At 40.6% G+C, this 19,817-nt stretch overlaps 1 protein-coding gene across 2 annotated transcripts in view; it reads left to right on the forward strand.

The window, feature by feature from the left end:
* Window positions 1–19,817, forward strand: part of GLP1R (glucagon like peptide 1 receptor) — an 86,309-nt gene that overhangs the window by 27,694 nt on the left and 38,798 nt on the right. For both annotated transcript variants that reach the window (XM_071739369.1, XM_071739370.1), the window contains 2 exons: window positions 1,073–1,169; window positions 2,492–2,602. In XM_071739369.1, the coding sequence (XP_071595470.1) occupies window positions 1,073–1,169; window positions 2,492–2,602 (208 nt within the window). The remainder of the gene's footprint in view (window positions 1–1,072; window positions 1,170–2,491; window positions 2,603–19,817) is intronic.

A 19,817-nucleotide genomic window follows, 5' to 3' on the forward strand; every position in this document is an offset into this window, starting at 1 on the left:
GTTTAAAAGGTGTAAAAGCACAAATGGAAAATAAAAATCAGCTGTTGAAGATGTGAGAGTTAAATTACAAGGATTATTTACCTTCATGCTTCACTTAATAAATTGATCAACAGCTGGGATTAAATGAATTTTCCTTCACTTGGTGCTAGCATGTTGTACCATTTAGATTTGTGTTGTTAATTGTATGTTAGGCACATCCGTGCTGGGCCTTTCTCAGGAAAAACAATGATGAATTAGCTGCATTATTTATCACTCCCAGCCTGCTAATCCTGACACATGTAATTCATTTTATGCAGATGTGGAGAAGGGAGAGAAGGTCTGATGTCTTCTTTCTTAAATGTGAGGAGTAAACTGGGTGCCCCACTGAGCTGTGTGGGACATCTACTGAGGATGAGTGAGCAGCTGGTGCTAAATATAGGAGTTTATTAGGAGCTGGTGTCCTTGGAGTTTGTACAGACTTTCCTCTAGCCCATCAGTACTTGAGGCAGCTGATGGTGGAACTGATGCGGCCTGTCAAATTATGCAAAAAAAAAGACGTCCCTGCTCTTTCTGTGGTTTCAGGAAAAATACTCTGGATGGAGGGGAAAAGCTGTTTTTCATGGAAGAAAAGCTGAGCTGGAAGAGCTTTCATCTGCATCGTGGTAGAATGCTTGGGGAATATCTGCTGAATACAGTGAATTAATTTTTTTCTCATTTATGGGATATCAGAAATACAGCTGTTGGAAACCAAACCTCTCCTAAAAGGATTTGCTGAGGTCTCTGTCTTTTCATGAGATAATAAATCACACATTTGGGGCACGTTCCAGAGAGCAAGGACAGATCAATTTAGGTTTCAGTGAAGACACAGTGTAGTTGTTTGTGAGGTTTTTTTCCAGTTCTTTGTGGTACAAATAGAAAGGGATTTTTTTGGTTGCTATTGAGTAAATACATAGGAGCATCTTGTACCTTTTACAATAAGAGATCTGTTTTTGCTTGTGACAGCCACAAGCTGAGCCACACTCACCTGCTCAGTTTGTGTAGAAGACCTGCAGCTTAAATCCCTTCAATATTTGAGACATGTTTTCTCTTTCAGAGTTCAGATGGGTCCCTGTCAGGGGTTATGCAGAAATGGAAGGAGTATCAGCTCCAATGCCTGAAATACTTATATGAGGCACCCCCCATTGCTGCAGGTAAGCCTGCTTGGTAGAGGTAAGATATTTATAAAAATGCATTATAAACAGTAGCAAGAGAGTGATATGAACTTGAAAATACTTCTCCAGCTTACTTTCCAGTCCGTTTCTTCTTTATCCTATTTGTTGCTGCCTGCTCTCAGTGGGATTCTGCTGAGGGAGCATTTTATAGAACAATTTAATTGTAACAATGTTAGTCTTTAGGACCAGAGTGTTTTGCACTGGCAAGTGGTGGCTGGAACACATCAAAGCAGCACATTAAATAAATCTAATACCCCTGAAACTTTTCTAGGCGTCAGGGTAAAGAGTGCATTAGGAAATCTGTGACTGTGCTGTTCATGTTGACCTAGCAGTTTGAATGCCTAAAGTTGGCATATACTGTTTTGAACATTGTAAAGTGCTGAAATGGCTTGTTTGTTTGTTTGGGGGTTTTTGGGTAGTTTTTTTTTTTTATAAGTGCCTTAGTGAAAATGAGAATGCAGCTTATCTTGGCAGTTCAGCTGCTGTACTGTGTTGAGAGCAGCTGTGATATGCCAGCACCATGGTGTTTAGAGGACACAGGTGACTTGTCAGTGATGCTCACAGCTGGACACAGTGCACCCCTCCTGTGCTTCAGTGCTTCTGTCACACAGTAAGATGGGTCTAAAGTTGTATCTCTGAAGAATTATTTCAAACCTGTTAATTTTCCTTCTCTTAACTACATTGTTGTGGCAGACTGAGAGCAGTAGCTGATGGCAGTAATGACAGAAACATTCCTCTCCCTCCTCTCCATTATCCTGTTGAGCGGTTGAGTGCTGCCCTCTAAGAATGACAGTTTAATAAATCTAAAATTGAAGTATTCTCATGTAGATTAAACTGTAACACAAAGTTATGGTTGTGTGGGGGTATTTAGTTGATGTATCTATGTATTAGGCTGAATTTTCCAACTGCATGACTGTGAACCCTTCTCTGGAAGTATTATCTACATTATTTGTGGCAAAAATTATTTTCAGTTATACTGAGACACAAGGGTATAAAAGAGAAGATGGAAATGAGTCAGTATTGATTTATCTTTCTTGTCCCTTGATTTAGTCAAAGACCCTAATCTGTTCTTCAGCTTCACCCTGAAACAAGTTTGCTGTTGTGTGGGAATAAAGCAGTGGACAAAAAAACCCAAAAAGATAAAATCTCATCTAACTCCACATCAAAGCTGAATGGCACAATGCTATTATAGCTTAAGTGCACATGTCTGTGTTTCCTTTTACCTCGTGCTTTTCAGTCCTGTCCTCCTTGCAGTATTAATACAAGACAGTGGCATGACCCTCCCTCCCATCTCTCTGCAGAAGGCAAGTTCTGCAACAGAACATTTGATAATTACGCCTGCTGGCCGGATGGGCTGCCCGGCACCTACGTGAATGTCAGCTGCCCCTGGTATCTCCCCTGGGCTAATGCAGGTAAGAACCTTTCCTTACAGGCACAGCTTAAAAACAACCCTGGTTTCCTTCCACAGTCTTAGCAAGGATAAAATTGTCCTAAGTGGCTATAAGTGCAGTCAGTTCTCTGCAACATAAAAATAGGAATGGGGCTCAGCCTAGTACACTCTTTATCTGCATTTAGCAGGACACAATGAAAATGAGAGAAGAAAGAGCTTTTAAGGATTGCATTTAGTTTGGATTTTTGTGCTCTCATCTGTTTTTGCTGCTTCAATAGTGGTCACTGTTAATAAAATAATGCCATGGTCCTTGTTGAAGGCTATCTTAATGGTGTAGTTTGAGATGGAAGTATCAAAGCTAGATGGTAGGTCATCATGTAGTAGATAAAGGCAAAAGATCCAAAGTGAAAGTGATTTGTGCTACATCCTGAACTTATTTATCAGAATGCTGCAAGATGACAGCATTATCTGGTTGCAGAGACTTTTGTCTTTGAAGGACTGAATGTCACAGTTAGATCTTACACCCTTATGTACCATGTGCACGTGAAGGCAATGTGTAGTAGATTGCTTTGTCTAGTATTCTGTCCTGGAAACCAGTGACTTGTGCTGTTTGTTCTTTGAAGAATTTTGTATGTGTTGAAATCTAAATGAAACAGGTTATTAATGAGCTTGGTACTGTGAAGTGGCTTTGGCTCCAGATCAGAGGACACTGGTTAATGGGGATGTATAAATACAACTGCTGAGTGTAAAGATGGTTTAAATGTGGAGTATATGTTTAAGTGTTAGTACAATGGGATTTTAGGAATGAGACATGAAAGGAATGGGATGGGTTTGGATGGTCAGAAGATATTTGGTTATACTGGATAATGTGGGACCTGGGCATGACATAAGTCTTATGGAATAAGTGGTTGAGATTGCACTGAGTCTGGCTGAGATAGAGGTAACTTTCTTAATAGAATTTCTTTAAGGCTAGAAGTGTTGATAAAGCATCAGTGATTTGGCTGATGCTGAAAAGTGCTTGTATGGCACCAAAGTTCTTCTACAACCTATGCCCTGCCCAAGGGGTCTGCAGGAGACTGGGAAGTGATGCAGCTTGGACAGCTGACTTGATGTGACCAAAGGTGTGTTCCCTACAGTAAGATATTGTGGTCAACATTAAAAGCTCAGGGAAGGGGAGGAAGAAGGGGGTGGAGGCATTCTTGGTTATGGTCTTTGGCTTCCCAAGTGGTGGTTACACGTGCTGAGACTTTGCTTTCCAAGAACTGATAGGATATCTGCTTGCTGCTGGGAAGTAGTGAATTAATTCCTTATTTGCTTTGCTTGAACATGCAGCTTTTGCTTTTCTTATTAAACTGTTATCTTGAAGGAGTTGTAGTGCATGTGGGGAAAATTCTCACATCAAAATCAAAACATCATCACAACACCAGTGAAGGTGGACAATTTAGACAATATAATTCCACCCCTCATCCCTTCGCTGCTTCACAACCACGGAAGATTCTCTACAGTTATTGCCCTCCCTGGCAACACCCAGTACCAGTTTGCCCCTTACTTCTCTCAGCTACTGTCTTTATCTTGACTAACAAGTTTTTCCATCTTAATTTCTCCTTTATACCATTGAGGAAGGACAGTGGAAAGAGTGGCTGGCTGGGTGTTTGGCAACTGACCGAGCTCAACTCATCACATCCACCATGGTATCTCAGGTCTCTGGTGTAGTGCTTCCAGTAGTTTTTTTTCCTGTCTCCTTCTGTGCTGGCAGGGCTGTTTCTCAGTTTTGTTTTGTTTTGGTTTTTTCCCCAGACAGTTTTTGGCCCTTTCTTACATACATTTTCTGTCACGACTGAGTTGGCTGAGGGACTCATCTGTGCCCTGTGGTGGGTCCATTGGAACTGGCCATGTCCTGCACAGGCAGCTCCAGGCTCTCTTCAGAGGCCACCCTGCAGTCCCTCACTGCCAACACCTTGACACAGGTGCCCAGTAACACTTGGTTATTTGCTATAGCAGCCAGGTGAGGGAGATGCTTGGAAATGTAGATATTTGGTGAATGGGGATGTGTGCATGTGGACATGTCAGGTCACCTGTTGCAACCTTTTAGCTTTTTGGCTGGCTTTAAGCTTGCCTTAGAGTTAAGTTCCTTAAAACAAAGTCACTGAGATTGGATTGCTATTTTCACGTTTACTTGGTGCATCTTTTATACAAGGGTTTCAGAGTACACACTATGATGCACTCAGTGGTTAGGGACACTGGTGTGTGGGGGAGAGATCTGCTCCACTCTTTCTGCCCCTGTGCTCTGGGGTCCTGCTGCCACTCAATAACCAAGCTATTTGCTAATCCTCGAGATCATTAGTAAGGATGCTATGTTTTTAGAATGGGTAAACAAGCTTTTATAAATTAATTTATACTAAATTGATATTTACTTCATACTTGCCATAAAATTATCAAATGCTGCAGAATTTTTCCCGTAATGTTAATCTTTCTGGATATTAAAAGCCCTACACAGGATTAAACCTCTTTTCTTTAAACCTGTTTACTTGCAAACTTTAAGACCCTGAACACATTAATTTGACTTCCAATGGCTCTTGAAACATCACTGTGGGAGAGAGCCAAAGTTTAACACAGTACTGCAGATTAGTAAATTATTGTGATGTGCTCTATCTTCCATACTTTGGGAAATAAGTTTTAAAAGAATCAATTATCCTGAAAACAATGTTTATTTCAGTGAAAAGATCAACAGCATTTTGTATAACCCCTTGATAGGGAGGATTGCAAAAGTATTTGAAAAAGTCATTAAACCTCTGGATATGTTCCCTTGTTGTGCATATACCTCATGTTCTGTTTTATCAGCGAGGAATGAGAATGGAACAAGGAGGTCTTTCACTGTCTACTATAAAACAAGAAGTCTGTGTTGGTGCCAGGTACACAATTTAGGAGCCTGAATTACCGTGACAGGGTACTACTGTTCATAATGTTTTGTGGAGTCATCTTCAAAGTGAATGCTAATAGGATGCCATGGTGAAGAGGCAGCAGCTTTTTAATGGAAGGTCTAGAGCAATAGGAAATCAGGCACACTGTAATCACTAAGGCATGTTTGTTACTTGGTGCTTAAACCCCTATTTAGAACCTGAAATAGATTCTAGCACTACAGGGCTTCCATCTCCTCACCTGATGAAAACATGAAATGGAAAAATGAGTCCTTGTTTGGGAAGTACCTTCAAAAGGTGTTCAGTGAAAATCATCATTAAGTATGAAGCACTTCAGCCAAGCTTCTGCATTTAAGACTGACGTTTCTTTTCAAGTGTGTAAAAAGTTTATTGTGGGGCCTTCACACCATATCCCCAGAAGTGCTCTGGAGAATAAACTAAAACACTTGAAACTGAATACTTTTTTTATGATGGAGGGCTGAAATGAAGAAAGCATTAAGTGCAAGTTTCTTCATGACCTGGCTAATTCTATAAAAAGTATAGTAGAGTTGGATGTAGGGACACAGAAGGTGTATAAAGACACTGATCTTTCAAGGATGGGGCTAGGGAAGCCAAAGCCCACCGAGAATCTGGCGAAGGAAATGAAGGGCAATGAAAAGGGCTTCTGAACAGATATGAGTGAAACTTTGGATCCACTTCTGAATGGGGGAAGAAGATCTTGTAACAAAGGATGGGGAAATGACTAAGGTACTCACCCCTGAGATCAGTCAAAGTCTGGATATAGGAAGATTTACTTACCCTCAGTGGAGGGGGATCAGATTATGGACCACTTAAGTGGGACTTGGTAGTTTGGGCTAAGAAGTGATGAATGAGCTGGTTGATGCCATTGTGAGCCCACTCTTGATTATCTTTTAAAGTTCATGGCAATAGAGGGAGATTCCTGAGGACTGATTGCAAGAAAATAATTGTTACCACTGTCTTCAAGAAGCCCAAGGAGGAGGATGTGGTGAACTGTAGGTGATCAGTCTTGCATCAGTTCCCAGGAAGGTGGTGGAGCAAAGTGCTCTGGAAACGGTTTCCAAACACAAAAGGCAAGAAGGTGACTCAGAGTAGTCAGCATGGATTTATGAAGGTGAAATCAGGCTTGACAAACTTGATAGCCTTCTGTGATGAGATCACTAGATCAATAGATAAGGGGGGAGCAATGAGTGTTGTTTATCTTGATTTTAATAGGGCTTTTGGCAGTCTCCCATAACATCTGCATGGACAAACTGGTGAACTGTGTATTACACAAATGAACAATGAAATTAACTGAAAATTGGCTGAGCTGGTTGGCATGTAGGACTGTGGTCAGCAGCACAAAGTCCTGTTGGAACTCAGTCCCTAATGGTGTAATCCAGGGCTTGGCAGTAGGGCCAAAACTGTTCAACATCATTTATTAATGATCTAGATGATGGGGTTGAGTGGACCTTCAGCAAGTTTGCAGATCATACAAAACTGGGAGGAGTGTTTGCTACACCCAGTGATTCTTGAGAAGGAATAGTTGCATGCATCAGTACTGGCTGGCTGGAAAAGGTTCTGCAGGTCCTGGTAGACACCCAAGTTCAGCATGAACAGCATCGTAGCCTTGAAGCAAAGAACACCAACAGTTTTCTGGGCTCTCAGGAAAAAGCATCATTGGCAGCTCAAGAGGATGATCTTTCCCCTTTACTCTGAGGGGTGAGACACATCTGGAGTGCATTGTCCACTTCTGGCTTTCCTAATAGGAGAGACATGGACATATTGCAGCAAGTTCAGCAAATGACCATGGAGATTATTAGGGGATGGGAATGTGTCTTACATGAGTCAAGGCTGAGAGAGCTCATTCTTCAGCCTGGAGAAGATCAGGCTCAGGGGGGATCCTATTGATGTGTATGGTGATAAATAGAAGTACAGGATATTAACTATAAATGTTATTATTTTACTGTGAGGTTGGCCAAGCACTGAGAACAGGTGACCCAGAGAGGTTTTTGGACTCTGTCCTTGAAGATGGTCAAAGCCTGACTTGATGTGGAGCTGAGCAACTTGTCCTAGTTCAGCAACTTGCCCTTCTCAGAGCAGGTTGTTGCAATAGCAAACTGCCAAGGTGCTCTTTCAGTCTTGCCTGCTTTGTGATTCTGTTCCTGTTAATTTTTTTAGTTAAGGTGGTAAGGCTCAGTAACAAGTTATCAGGTGTTACAAATTTCCATTGGGGTCAAGCAAAACAAGAGATGGGGAAAAGAAATTGTATGGGAAGTTTGTAATGCTGGAGCATTCCTTGATAATTTACAGGTTTTGCAAATCTTCTACTATAACAACTTTTATTCTTGTTTATGTCCCAGTGGCTGTCAGTCTTGAGCCTGCCCTTCTGCAGATCTTAACAGCATATGTGGCTCAGCAGGTTGCCCAGGAGAATGGCAAACTGAAAATGAGATGGAGAACATTTTACCTGCTCAGCAGGTGTGTAGTCTAACCTCCCATGTTAGTAGATTCTTGTCTGTACTTGCTGCCACAGAGGTGCTCACTGAGTGGTGACTTTCTTCTTGCTTCTTTAGATTGGCAGCTTTTGAATCCCTGCCTGCATTGTGGGCATGGGTTCAGCAGTAAAATTTCAGCTTTCCCCAGGTCTTCAGATTGCTTATTTATCTGAAGATTCAAGAGTAGCTGCTGGGAGATGGGAATCTGTTACTTGAAAAACTTCAGAATAAAACTGGCATTCTCAGTGTTGCATGTATTCAGGCTTGTGTATATGTGGAGGCTCAAGAGGAGTCTTTCACGAGACAAATCCATGAAACATGGGCCTGCAGGTCTTCTGAGCTAAGCAATGTGTGCAGCTGCAAGGCTTTATCTCACAGCAGCACTTGCCTTGTGCTTGCAGCATGTCTAATGCTGTTTTTGAAAGTGTTGCTTGCTAAAGCAGCCTATAAAGTACAGCAGAGAAAAATCATACTGTCCCACAGGTGTCTCAGATCTCTTTAGAAACTCTGAGCCTAAATATATTTTTTGTCTTGGTATGGTGCATCAGCATCCCTGCCAAATGCAGTCAGTGTAAGTGTGTGGTCTGCAAGGATGAACTCTGAAGGCTGGGAATAGTGAGTGATAATTGAACAGAAGAAAGATTACATTAGCCAGAGATTGTATGTTTGAAACTATGCCTATACTGCTACAGACTTGTTTGGTGACAGGCAAGTAAAAAATAAATGAACAGTAGCTTGCGCTGAGGTACTGGGAATTGATTTGTCAGTGGCACTTATGGGTCATGGGCTGTAAGCTGGTTTATTATGTTTCTTCATTGGCATTTCACTACTGCATTATTTTTTTTTAATTTTATTTTCTCCCCTCATACAGCTCAGTTTCCTGACTGGTGTGATTGCAGCATCATTAGTATTCATCTGCTTGAAGTATATTGATTGTTATAGTATTGCCTTAACATGAAATTGTAAAATGAGGATCTTCCAGGTATCTGGGTAATCAGCATCACACTGAAGCCAAAGGAGCTGAGCTTTAGAGTAGCCCCTGCTTCAGTGTGGGTTCAGTCATTGTCACTGGAATGAGAAAGAGGTGGCTGATGTATCTCACAGCGCAGTACAAGGGTTTAGTGTCACAGCAAATAAGAAGCCCATAAATTGCTGGGATGTAATTATGTGGTAGGAGTTTATAAATTCATCTGCCCTTTTAGTGCTAGATAAAGTAGCTTTGTGCATGTAGTGAGGAAGCCCTTTGGAACTATGAGAAGCAGTAGCATTCGGACAAACAGAAGGGGAAGGGGATTTTAATTTTGGTCAGAAAAAGCATTTTGTTCAGAACTCAATAGTGAAACTCATAAATTTTCTTTCTGGGAAGGCTTCCTATTTTTCAGAATGGTGTTTTCAAATGCCTTCGTATTTTTAAGTGGAATGGCTAGATTACCAAAACAAACATATGCTTAATTTTCACCATGCCTTGCTTCCCCATCCTCTAAAAAAACCCAGATAAAAACGGAACACTATTTTTAGCCTGCTTATACATCTTTGAAAGAGGAAATTACATTAATTTCAAACCTGTATGGGCTATTTCACTCCAGCTCTGTTTTGCCTCTATTTGTTCTTACACAACTACCATCTTCATGTGGGGATGCTGAAATAGCGGGAGGGAGGTTACTGCTAAAAGGAATTGTTCTGCAAAATTGCCAGTACAGATTTTGGACCATGGCCATAGCTTGTCTAAGGCAAATTTCACATACTTCTGACTGCCTGAGTTAAGCTGTTCCTCCAATGTGTGTCTTGGGCCAAACCTTGCCTTTTGTAAAAAGCCAGGAAGCCTTCTCAGTTTATGGGCAGCACTGGAGTTAACATTGCACATCTTGCTATCCACATTGCTGTCAGTGAGATTACCGTGAGTTATAATAGGGCAGTGGCTGTCTCAAGGTCCAATCAGTGCAGAAACCTCTAAGGGAAGCTGTACACCTTTAAGGGATAGCAGGTACCTCACTGTCACTGGCTGCCTGGTTTTTCTTGTTACCTTCTCATAATTGAAGGCTTGCTGCCAGTAACACCATGTGGATTTGGAAACTGTGGAGCTGCACTATTCATCTTGCAATTATGCCTCCTCTGGGGTTCTGATGTTTTATTGTTTAATAGCACTAAATCCTTTTTAATTAAAAAACCTTCCAGAGGTACTAGTTTCAGACAAGAGTTATGTGAACAGTGGTCACATCAGTTGTTCCTATATGCACTGGTCTGCACAAAGGCTGGCTGCTAACTTGCATTAACACACGTGGCTGTTTAGATCTACACTTAGAATCTTCACAACTCTTTAAATACTTTTTTCAGCTTAGTAACCTTCTGAGGTGACACCTGAATTGGCTTGACTTCTGGTCTGTATTGATATCTTTCTCTGGCACTGTAATGAATTTTGAAATAACCCCGTAATTGTTGTACTTTCTGTGACTTAGTTTGAGCAATTTTAAGGTCTGTTTCTTTGGAGGAAACTAAACCAGAAGCTGTACATCAGGTGTGCATTGGACTCTCTTTGCAGTCCTGGTCAGGGACATCAGAGATAAAGGTTTGTCTGTACTTCTATGAAGCCTTCCAGTATGACCATACCCAGGACATTGGAGGACTCCTGAACCACCAAGCTCTCAGTAAATCCTAAATGTGTGTGGTGTCAGGTAAAAGGCCAAGTGGTTTGCATGTCTTTAACTGCTGCTGTCCGTGAGGTCTCAGTCCTTTATTGTCCTCATGCTGTCTAGATCCACATTTCTCCTAGTTTAAAATAATTTTCTTTAACTAGTAACTTTCTTTTCTAGCACTTGTCTCTTACAATTTGTTTTATTTCCTATATTTTCCTCTCTACTACATTATGTGTTGCAATGATGACTTCTGCTCCTTTGTTCTCCCAGAAGATCAGGCTAAGTACAGCCTAGGGATGCCTGGAAACATCATACCTTTTTTCAGCCTGTGATGTGAAAGTGTCTCTGGTGGCAGCATAACCCAGCAGTTATAATCTCTGATAGTAACCTCGTGTCTGCCTCTGGCTACTAGAAGTGCAGAATCTGATTAATTCTAGTAAATTGAAGGGTGTTGTGGAGATTTGGGGCTACAGCTGTACTTTACACAATAATTTTGCTCAGTCACAGTGATTGCATGAAACAAGTTTCCTGTGGGGGTGTGGTAATGCAGAGCCCAGAGACTGGTTTACTGCTCTGGAGTACCTTTAAGGTACAAGGACATGTCTGGGTCAGCTCTCTACCATTTCCCCTTACTGTAACCTGCTTTTGACATCCTTTTTCTATCAGCCCCTATTCCCTCTCTGGTGACAGAACTGCTTTTCCTGGCATGTCTTTAGGTAGGTGTGGGCTCCTTATGAGGCTTTGGGTGAAAATGGGGCATTATCTCATAACTGGCAAGTGCTAGAGGCTACCAGTCTGATCATGAGGATTTCATGCTTTTAAAAAGCAGTTTCCCTAGGGCTAGGAGACACAGGCAAACCTTGTGGTATCCCGGAAATGATGGAAATTGTCTGCACGGTCCCCACCTGCATTAGTGTCTTAGAAGTGGCTACTGTTTAAAACATGAACTCAGAAACGCCTATTACTTGCCACCTGTGTGATGTCTTCCCTCCTCAGAAGCTGTGACTCTAGATTTACACAGTTGTATTGGCACAATGCACAGCAATACAGCTGATCCTATTCCCTGCTACACAAGCAGCAGAAACTTAAGTGCTGAGATGGATTTTGTTTGGGATCTGAGAGATTCATCTGTGGTTGTTGTGCTCACCAAGGGGTAGGGCTGAAAAAGAAAAGAGAATATTGACACATTTGTCAAGGTGTTGCCACAAGTGCTTTGGGTGTGTGGCATGTCATACCGTGACCCAGGTGAGAGACAATTACAAGCAGATCTCTGCCTCAGCAGGGATTTGGGGTCACTGAGTGTTTGTGGGGTGGCCTGTGGCTTAATGTCCTTCCCACAGCAGAGTGCTTTGAAGCTGAGCAGGCAGCAGGGTGGGGAGCAGGATGATGGGAAGCACTTGTCTGAGGTTGGGGGGTTGTCTGACTGACTTTGTCTATCTTGAAGACTTGATTAAATGTTATCCCATGAGTAATGTGGTCCCACCTGGGCCCACCATCTGCAGGCAAGTGATTTAGAGCTCCCTGCATGCCCTCACCAACAAATGTGGTCATGGAGGGATGATGTTCAAGCACTTCTGTGGCATCTACTGTGCTGCAGGATTGAATCCCCTGTCCTGGTCCTCTTAACTCAGGGTTGCCTGTGTTTGGACACTATTCAGACTCAGAGGGTGAGGGAGTTTTGGGTCAGAGTGCCATAGTACCACAAGCAAAAAGCTGAAACAGAAGCAAGGTGCTTGTTCTTGTTTGGGAGACCTCCTATGGCTAATGAGGGCAGGGCAATGAAATGCTGCAGTCACTTGTGTGAGGCAGACCAAAGGAAACCCTAAATGCTGCTTTTCTAGAGGGGTCTGTGGGAAGCTGGGGGAATAGAGGTTTGTGTGAGAACTTTCCTTCAGACAGATTGAAGTACATGCATGGCTGAAACATTTGGTTTAGGAGACCAGGTTAAACCTTGTCTTGTTTAATCTCTCTCACTTTTGGTTTAATCATCTAGTTTTCATGCTCTGAGATATTCTTGAAATCAAGATAGCAGATGGCTACATGAACATGCAGCTGAACTACTTGTTTGTCTTTTAACACGCCGAAAAATAAATTTCACTTCAAATACTGGTTACAGTGAAGGTGATTAGACATTTATTAAATTTCTTACCTTCTTCCTAATAAAACCCAGTTTCCAGAAAGCTCTCCATAATGCTGGAAAGGGGTGTGGCCATTTTTCAGGGAAAAGATATTGCTTTGCATTTATTAACCCATAAGCAATTAAAAAATTATAATTTCTTGCACTAGCAGCTATCTAAAGAGAATTGGCAATCTCTGCTTAAAAAAATAATAGTAAAAACCTCAAGTCTTTCAAGTTCACCTCTAGTTCTGTTTGTTCAACTCCATCTGGTAGTACACCAGAGAGCTCAAGAACATATGGTGTTCACTTCAAGTGTATATATAGGGATTGCTGGAAGAAATAATTTTAAAGAATCTTTAACAACTAGATATTATTAATGTGCATCTAATGGGCCATGTGGTAGTACCATTCTCCATTTTATCAATTCTGTGTGTTTAAACAAATGAAATATATTATAAAATTACTGGTTAACATCAGGGTGAGATACATGTGAGAGCACTGTGGCTTATGAGCTTTCAGCTGGAGTGAGATATGAGAGATCCTTTAGGGACAGTGAAAAGCTATATGCTCTGGTTCCTCTTCTGCTGCAACAAAAACATGGGCATTGCTCCTCAAATGTGTGACAGCAGCAGCAGGAGGCTTTTCATGTGGCCAGACCCTCAGCTGCATGTCAGGGTGATGGGAGCAGTTGCATGTTGTTCATGTGTCAGGTACAGATCTGGTCACCTGAGGCCAGCGAGGAAGAGTTTTGTTTTCTGCACTGCTGGACACATGGTAAAAATGCTGGACAGCCTTGCTGTGGGAGATCAGCTTGCTGGGATTGACTGCATCTGTGGGAGATGGAGTACTTGGCAGGACTGTGTATTTTCCAGCCATTTTTCATTTATAACTGGATAATAGTTTTGTTTTGTTAGAGTAATTCCTTGATATATACTGTCAAGAATATCAAGGCACACCTCTGCAGAGACATAGCTGAGCCTCTTTCTGTGGCTGCTTGAGGAGCTGCCCCGAGCTGATCTGACTGAATAGGACATGGGAGTGAGAAATAAACACTGTGAAACCCAGTTGCAAGGAAGATGCTGGACTATCTCTGAGCCCATGCTATTCTAGCAGGTAACACAGCTTCCAACAGACATGTTTGAGCTAACTAATTACCACAAACTTCATCTGTGTAATTGAAATAGATGTTATTTACCCAGCTTTATTTGTTTGCAATGCCACTGTAGTTTCTGAAAGGTTTGACCTCAAACCTTTCTTCATGTTACTTGCACTTAAGAACTTGAAGTTTTGTAATTACAGGGGACAAAGAGAAAACTGAACCAATTAAGGGCCTGAATCAATGTAGTACTTGTGTGTGCTGCATAATTAAATGCTTTGCTGAAAACAGCTTATTATTTTTCTGGCTTACTTAAATGTTTTTAATTAGCAAAATATTGATTTTTTTTAATTTTTTTTTTTTCCATTTTTTTTCCTTTTTTTAATTTTTTTTTATTTTATTTTCCATGTCCCAAAGATGGAATAAAACATACCTGGTAACATACCAGGTAAAATACCTGATCTTAATACAGCATAGGTGGAGAGCAACTTTCTAGAAGAACCAGAAGACCTACAGCCCACTTCTTCCTCCCTTTTTCAGGAGTCTCTGGCACTTCACTTCATGTGATGGGAAATATTCCTCTTGCATCCAATCTATGTATGTTCTCTCATGTAAAAAATCTGCTTCTGGTGTGAGAGTGAGCTTAGATGTTGCTTCTTTTTCCCAAGATCCTCAGTGGAATTTGGGTGAAGATACAACTCAATCTACTTACATAGCTATACAAGTAAATGCTTTATGCCAGGTTGAATCACACTTTTTGCCTCTTGATGTTATCAGCTCTGTGTTCAATTTTTAAAAATTTTTTTGATATTTTCATTTGACAGAGTAGTCATACAAAAAATGTCAATTGACTCAAAAGGTAAGTAGTAAAATTACAGAACATCCTCCTTTTCACACTGTTTCACAAATGCAGCTTTAATTTGAAAATTTGTTAACCTGTACAATTATTGCACTTGTTAATGATGTACATGCTTTTAAGTATTCAGCAGTATTACTCTTTTCCACTCACATGTTTTGTTTGTAATTTTCCCTTTAGTTTTCTTGAGACTTGGGTCCCTGCTATGAATTTTGAAAGTATATATAAACCTCATCAAACATGCTCCAAGTATTAACTGTCAGCATTCAACACTTCATATTTTCTTTGAATAAGGTTTTTTGGGTATGAGGTTTATGAGAGGCCCTGGGTAGGTGACGAGCTCACTGACAGAAACGCTGATAGTGGTGGCTGGCACCCTATCAGACTCATTCTGGAACTAATTTACTTTTGACAATTGAGATGAGCAGAAATGAATTAGGCAAGAAAAGGATCAAGTGCTCATCAGTGTATTTCCTCTAAAAGTAAAACACTGGCTTCCACATGCAAAACCTGCCTGATAATTGTCTAGAAGCTTAAATGAAGCAGGGCATCAATTATTGGCTTTAAACAAAGTGAAAGCATGGATAAAAATATGGAAAACCTTGTGCTTATGTGGCTGATGAATGACAATGGCCTCTCAAATGTGAGGTAGGGTTGGCAGTGGATATTCAAGGACAGCATTGCACCTTGGCAGGAAAAGATAAGTTTTAAGTCAAGAGGATTTTATGTCCATCCAGATACCTTTCAAACAGTGAAAATTGAATGAAAATGAAAATAGAATAGGAAACTTGGGAAAGATTGCCAATAGAATGGTGTAAGAGTTTCTGAGTTTTAGATTGAGGGTATGTCCTAGCTTTAGGTTGGAGGAAAAAGAATTATATTGGTGAAAATATTGGCTTTTTAATGGAAAGGTAAACCTAAACTAACTGTGCAGCTTTAGTGGCTTTAGAAATTATTGACAGGAAAGATGATTTCCATAATACAAGTAATTGGTGGATTTTTTATTATTTGTAAGAGCTTGCATTTTGTAGCTTACAGGTTTGCAGAACTTTGAGATTCAACACAGTCGTAGTCTATTTAAAGGCTGATATTTTTCAAGGACATTTTGTCAGACCTGTTTCTGCATTTCAGCGTGTGGATGACAAAGAGGAAGACCACTCCTAGGATATTCATGCTAGGCCTCTTGCTGCTCATGGGTGTCAAGTCCTTAATGTGCTTCCCAGACTTCCCAGAGTTCTCCTCAAATTGTGTGGATTGGATCCACACAATTTAGAGATCTCCAGGTTGGAAAGCAGAGATGCTTTGTTGATTTCCCCCCTCCTCAGTGCTTGAGTGCAGCAGGAGCTCCTGGGCTGTGATGAGAAGGCCTGAGGAATGGGTCAGTGAGAAAGGAGATATGAGAGGCTGGAGTCTGGGTGGGTGACATTTTGTTCAATTCCAGTGGTTTTGGAGACCGGGAAGTCAGAGCAGAAGATGAGAGGAACAGGGAAGTGCAGGGTGAAGGGAAAGGTCAGCATTGGGTAGGTAGATCAGCAGCAACAGGCAGGGTTGGGGGAATAAAGCTGAAGAGAACAAAGGAGGGAAATGCAAAATAAAGTAAGGGAGAAAAAGAAATGATGTGGTAGCTAAAGGGTAAGGTGCAAAGGAGAAAAAGTGGGAGGGGTAGGGAGAGTAAGGCAGAGAAATCTTAATTTTAGAGTATATTTGCTATGACACTAGAAACTTAAAATCAGAATCCCCTTTTTTGTGCATCAGAGAAATCCACTGGCAAAGCACGTTGATCTATTGATGTGGCACAGGGCAGCATCCTAAGCAGTAGAACTGAGGACTGTGTATTTCCTTATGGCTGAGCTTATCTGGGTTTAGGGTTTTATTGCATAGTGCTACTTTTTATCATGTATACACAGCTTATATCTGTAATGCTATGTCTAGAGAGAATATAAGAGCAGTGTTTGTAGGAAAGCCTGTATCAGCTGATAAAATTTTTATTTACAGCTTCAGGTGCTTTAGCTCATAGGTACAGAAGATAATAAGCCTTTAACCAATGCAAGGGGGTGCAGGTTTCTCAATAAAAATGTATGTATTCACTCTTGGAAATACATGAGATGCTTCGTTGTGTTTGCTCTGCTCTGAAGTGTATACTTTCTGTAGATAGTAGATAATACTTGTGGAAATACAGTAGTCTCTAAATGAGGTTTGATGGTTTGGCTTCCTTTTTATGATATGTTCTGCAGTCGTCTGTGCTGAAAGCTTCCAGTTGTTCAGAATTTTCTGGTTTATCTTTAACTGTCCAGTGAGAGATAATAAATTAGGATTGTTGAATCATTGGTTCTTTATACCATTGTTTCTGAGGATAAATAAATACCACCAATGTCCCTGCTGCTAAAGATTAGCAGTTTATAGCACCTGATATTGGGTTTAGCCTGCAGCTTCTGGAGCTTCTTGTTTTACTCAAAAGCTGCAACAAACAACTGGTGTTTTATTTGCATGTGCATTTCCTTCTCCCTCCTAGAAATGCATATTTAACAGACTGGTTATCTGTTGGTTTTTCTCAGTTGTTTGCTTTGCAAACAATTTCAGCAAGTATTATGCTAATGATTTACCTAGTTGTTTCCTTTTCTTTTAGCTTGCTTTTCTTCTACTGTCTGCATGTTTTATTTATGTGTGGGTGTTTTGGTTTTTTATTTGATTTTATTTTTATAAGTTCTTGGAGGGTGGGCATAGTAAAACACATCCCCTCTGCTCTGGGAAGGCTTTAGTTGTGTCTCTTAGCCTTTAAAAAAAGCTTTATTGCATTTTTTAATTATTATTCATTACAACAGTCTCTAATGAGATGTCTTCTATAAATTACATTAACTTACTGATCCAATAACTTCACAAAACCTGTTAGCACCATTTTTACAAGTTTATTATGGATTAAGTATCCAGTCACAGTTATTTTGAGCAGAACTTTTAATAGTGGTTTTTGGAATCTTACCAAACCTTCAGAAAGCTGTACCATTATCATAAATACTTGGTTTTAATAAACGGTTTTCTTTTATTAATTCACAAATATATTATGGTTCACTACCACTATTAAACCTAATGCATAAATACAAGCATTCATTTTCATGAGTCATTTTTTTAAAGTATATTTCAGAAAATTATGGTAGGTGTCAGTGTATCTGGCACGGTTAATGCAGCTCTTTCTCAATACCAGTTATTCAGCTGAAATACTTGTAGAGTATAGCTCCTTTTAGGGTAATACTCCCTGTTAAAAAATGGTATTGTTTTTCAGGAAGATATTTCAATTTTTATGAGATGCTTAGTCCTACCCAGTGATATATAAATTTACAGCTTAATGAACACTTTATGATTTATGATTTGGCATGATCTACTTTGCTCGCACAACCTTTACTGGCTTCCATTTTGCAAGTATTTTTTAAATATGAAGCTCTATTCTATTTTCCACAGACCACTTATTTCTTCAGTATGCAAAATGGATCTGCTTGTGAGATATATTGTAAAGGGAGCTCCTCTCTGCAGGATCATTGCTTTATTAACTGTGGGAGTTGGTGTTGAGTGAGACAAGATTTTGCAGAGCTGGAAAAGGTTATCTCTGTACTAGGAGAACTGAATGCCCATGCAGAACAAATTTTGTGGCTGTATAATTTTCTTTGTTGCATAAATCTGGCTTTACTATGTGACTAAGAATGCTCTTTATTTTTTGGATCATCTCTGTACACATAAGAGACATCAGCACTCTGTGTTCACTGGAGAGCTGACTTGGTGGTCTTTGAACGGACCACTCAAATAAGAAAACACTGTATTTGGTACAGACTTGGTTCAGTGTGCTTAAACCTGACATTTCAGAGTGGTGAGGATGAATAAATTCCCTCTGTGATCATCTCCCTCTGTTCTGTATCCTGAATATAACAGTGCATTATGTTTGGGTGGAAAAAAATTGACTATGTAGAAACAGTGTTATTAGGTGGAACTAAACCCCACATAAATAGCTTTAGTTTAATGCTTCCCAGTTCTTGAATGCTTAGTTTTGTTCTGTTAATTTAATTCCAAAATTACTACTTTTAAATCGGAATTCATGTGCAGGCAATATTCCTTGGGTGATGCCAAGAAGCATCATCTTCACATGCAGAGTCTCTGACTTTGTGCTTCTGATAGCTCAGCACAGGGTTCAGGCACTGAAGATGTCCCAGGGCATGCAGGGTGGGTTGTTCAGCCTGTACCATCCCCTGTGCTTGCTTCATTGGGTCTTCCCTTGCACCCTTAATGGTGTCTGTTATGTCAGCATAAGATCACATCCATCTCTTGATAGAAGTGTGAATGTTGCTCTTCTTTTTTTTTGAAGAGGCCTGAGAGATTCTTGTGCTGTGATGGGCAAACTTCACAGTCGGGATGTTCAGATCTGTTTCCCTGCCTCTCATCTGAACCATAGAATACAATTGAAAATTGTTCTCTTCCTGTTGCAAGAACTTGAAGTGACTGCCCACTTTTCTGCCTTCAAGGCAGAATGCAAAGTCTAGCTGTTCAATTTTATTTGTTCAATTTTATTTTTTTTCTCATCACCAAAGCAAAGGAGCTGGGACGACTAATATGCTGTGAGGGAGGAAGAATAGTGGGAAGGGCTACTAAATAAAGTCCTCATAGTTAAACTGACTGTTCAGGTAATATAATTTTGGATGGTGTGGCAGCGAGTACAGCACAAATATGCATTTTGATAAATGTGATTCTTGGACAGTAGTGCAGGCTGGAGATCCTCCTGTGCCCCAGAGGCTTCAGCATCAGACTGCTCTCTGGAGCTTTGTCTCCAGCTTCATGCTTATGGGCTAGTGCATGTGTCTAGGGTTTCACTGTAAGGACTGGGACTGTGTGACACCTATGCAACTTCTTTTACACCCAAGAGTGACTTCTATTAGGAGACCAGTGCCCCTGTCACACCAAATAACTGAACAGACCTATTGATGGGGGTGCAACCTCCCAAATTCTCAAATTGTTGTCCACATCAAAGAGAAAGTTGCTCATTTTGGGCACAAGCGAGTCTGCTTTGAAGAATGTTATGATGTTCTCATACTGCACAGCACCAGTTTTATGGAGAAAATTGTTACTTTTCCCAAAACATT

Source organism: Heliangelus exortis, chromosome 3, assembly GCF_036169615.1.
Source record: "Heliangelus exortis chromosome 3, bHelExo1.hap1, whole genome shotgun sequence".
NCBI classification, from domain to species: domain Eukaryota; kingdom Metazoa; phylum Chordata; class Aves; order Apodiformes; family Trochilidae; genus Heliangelus; species Heliangelus exortis.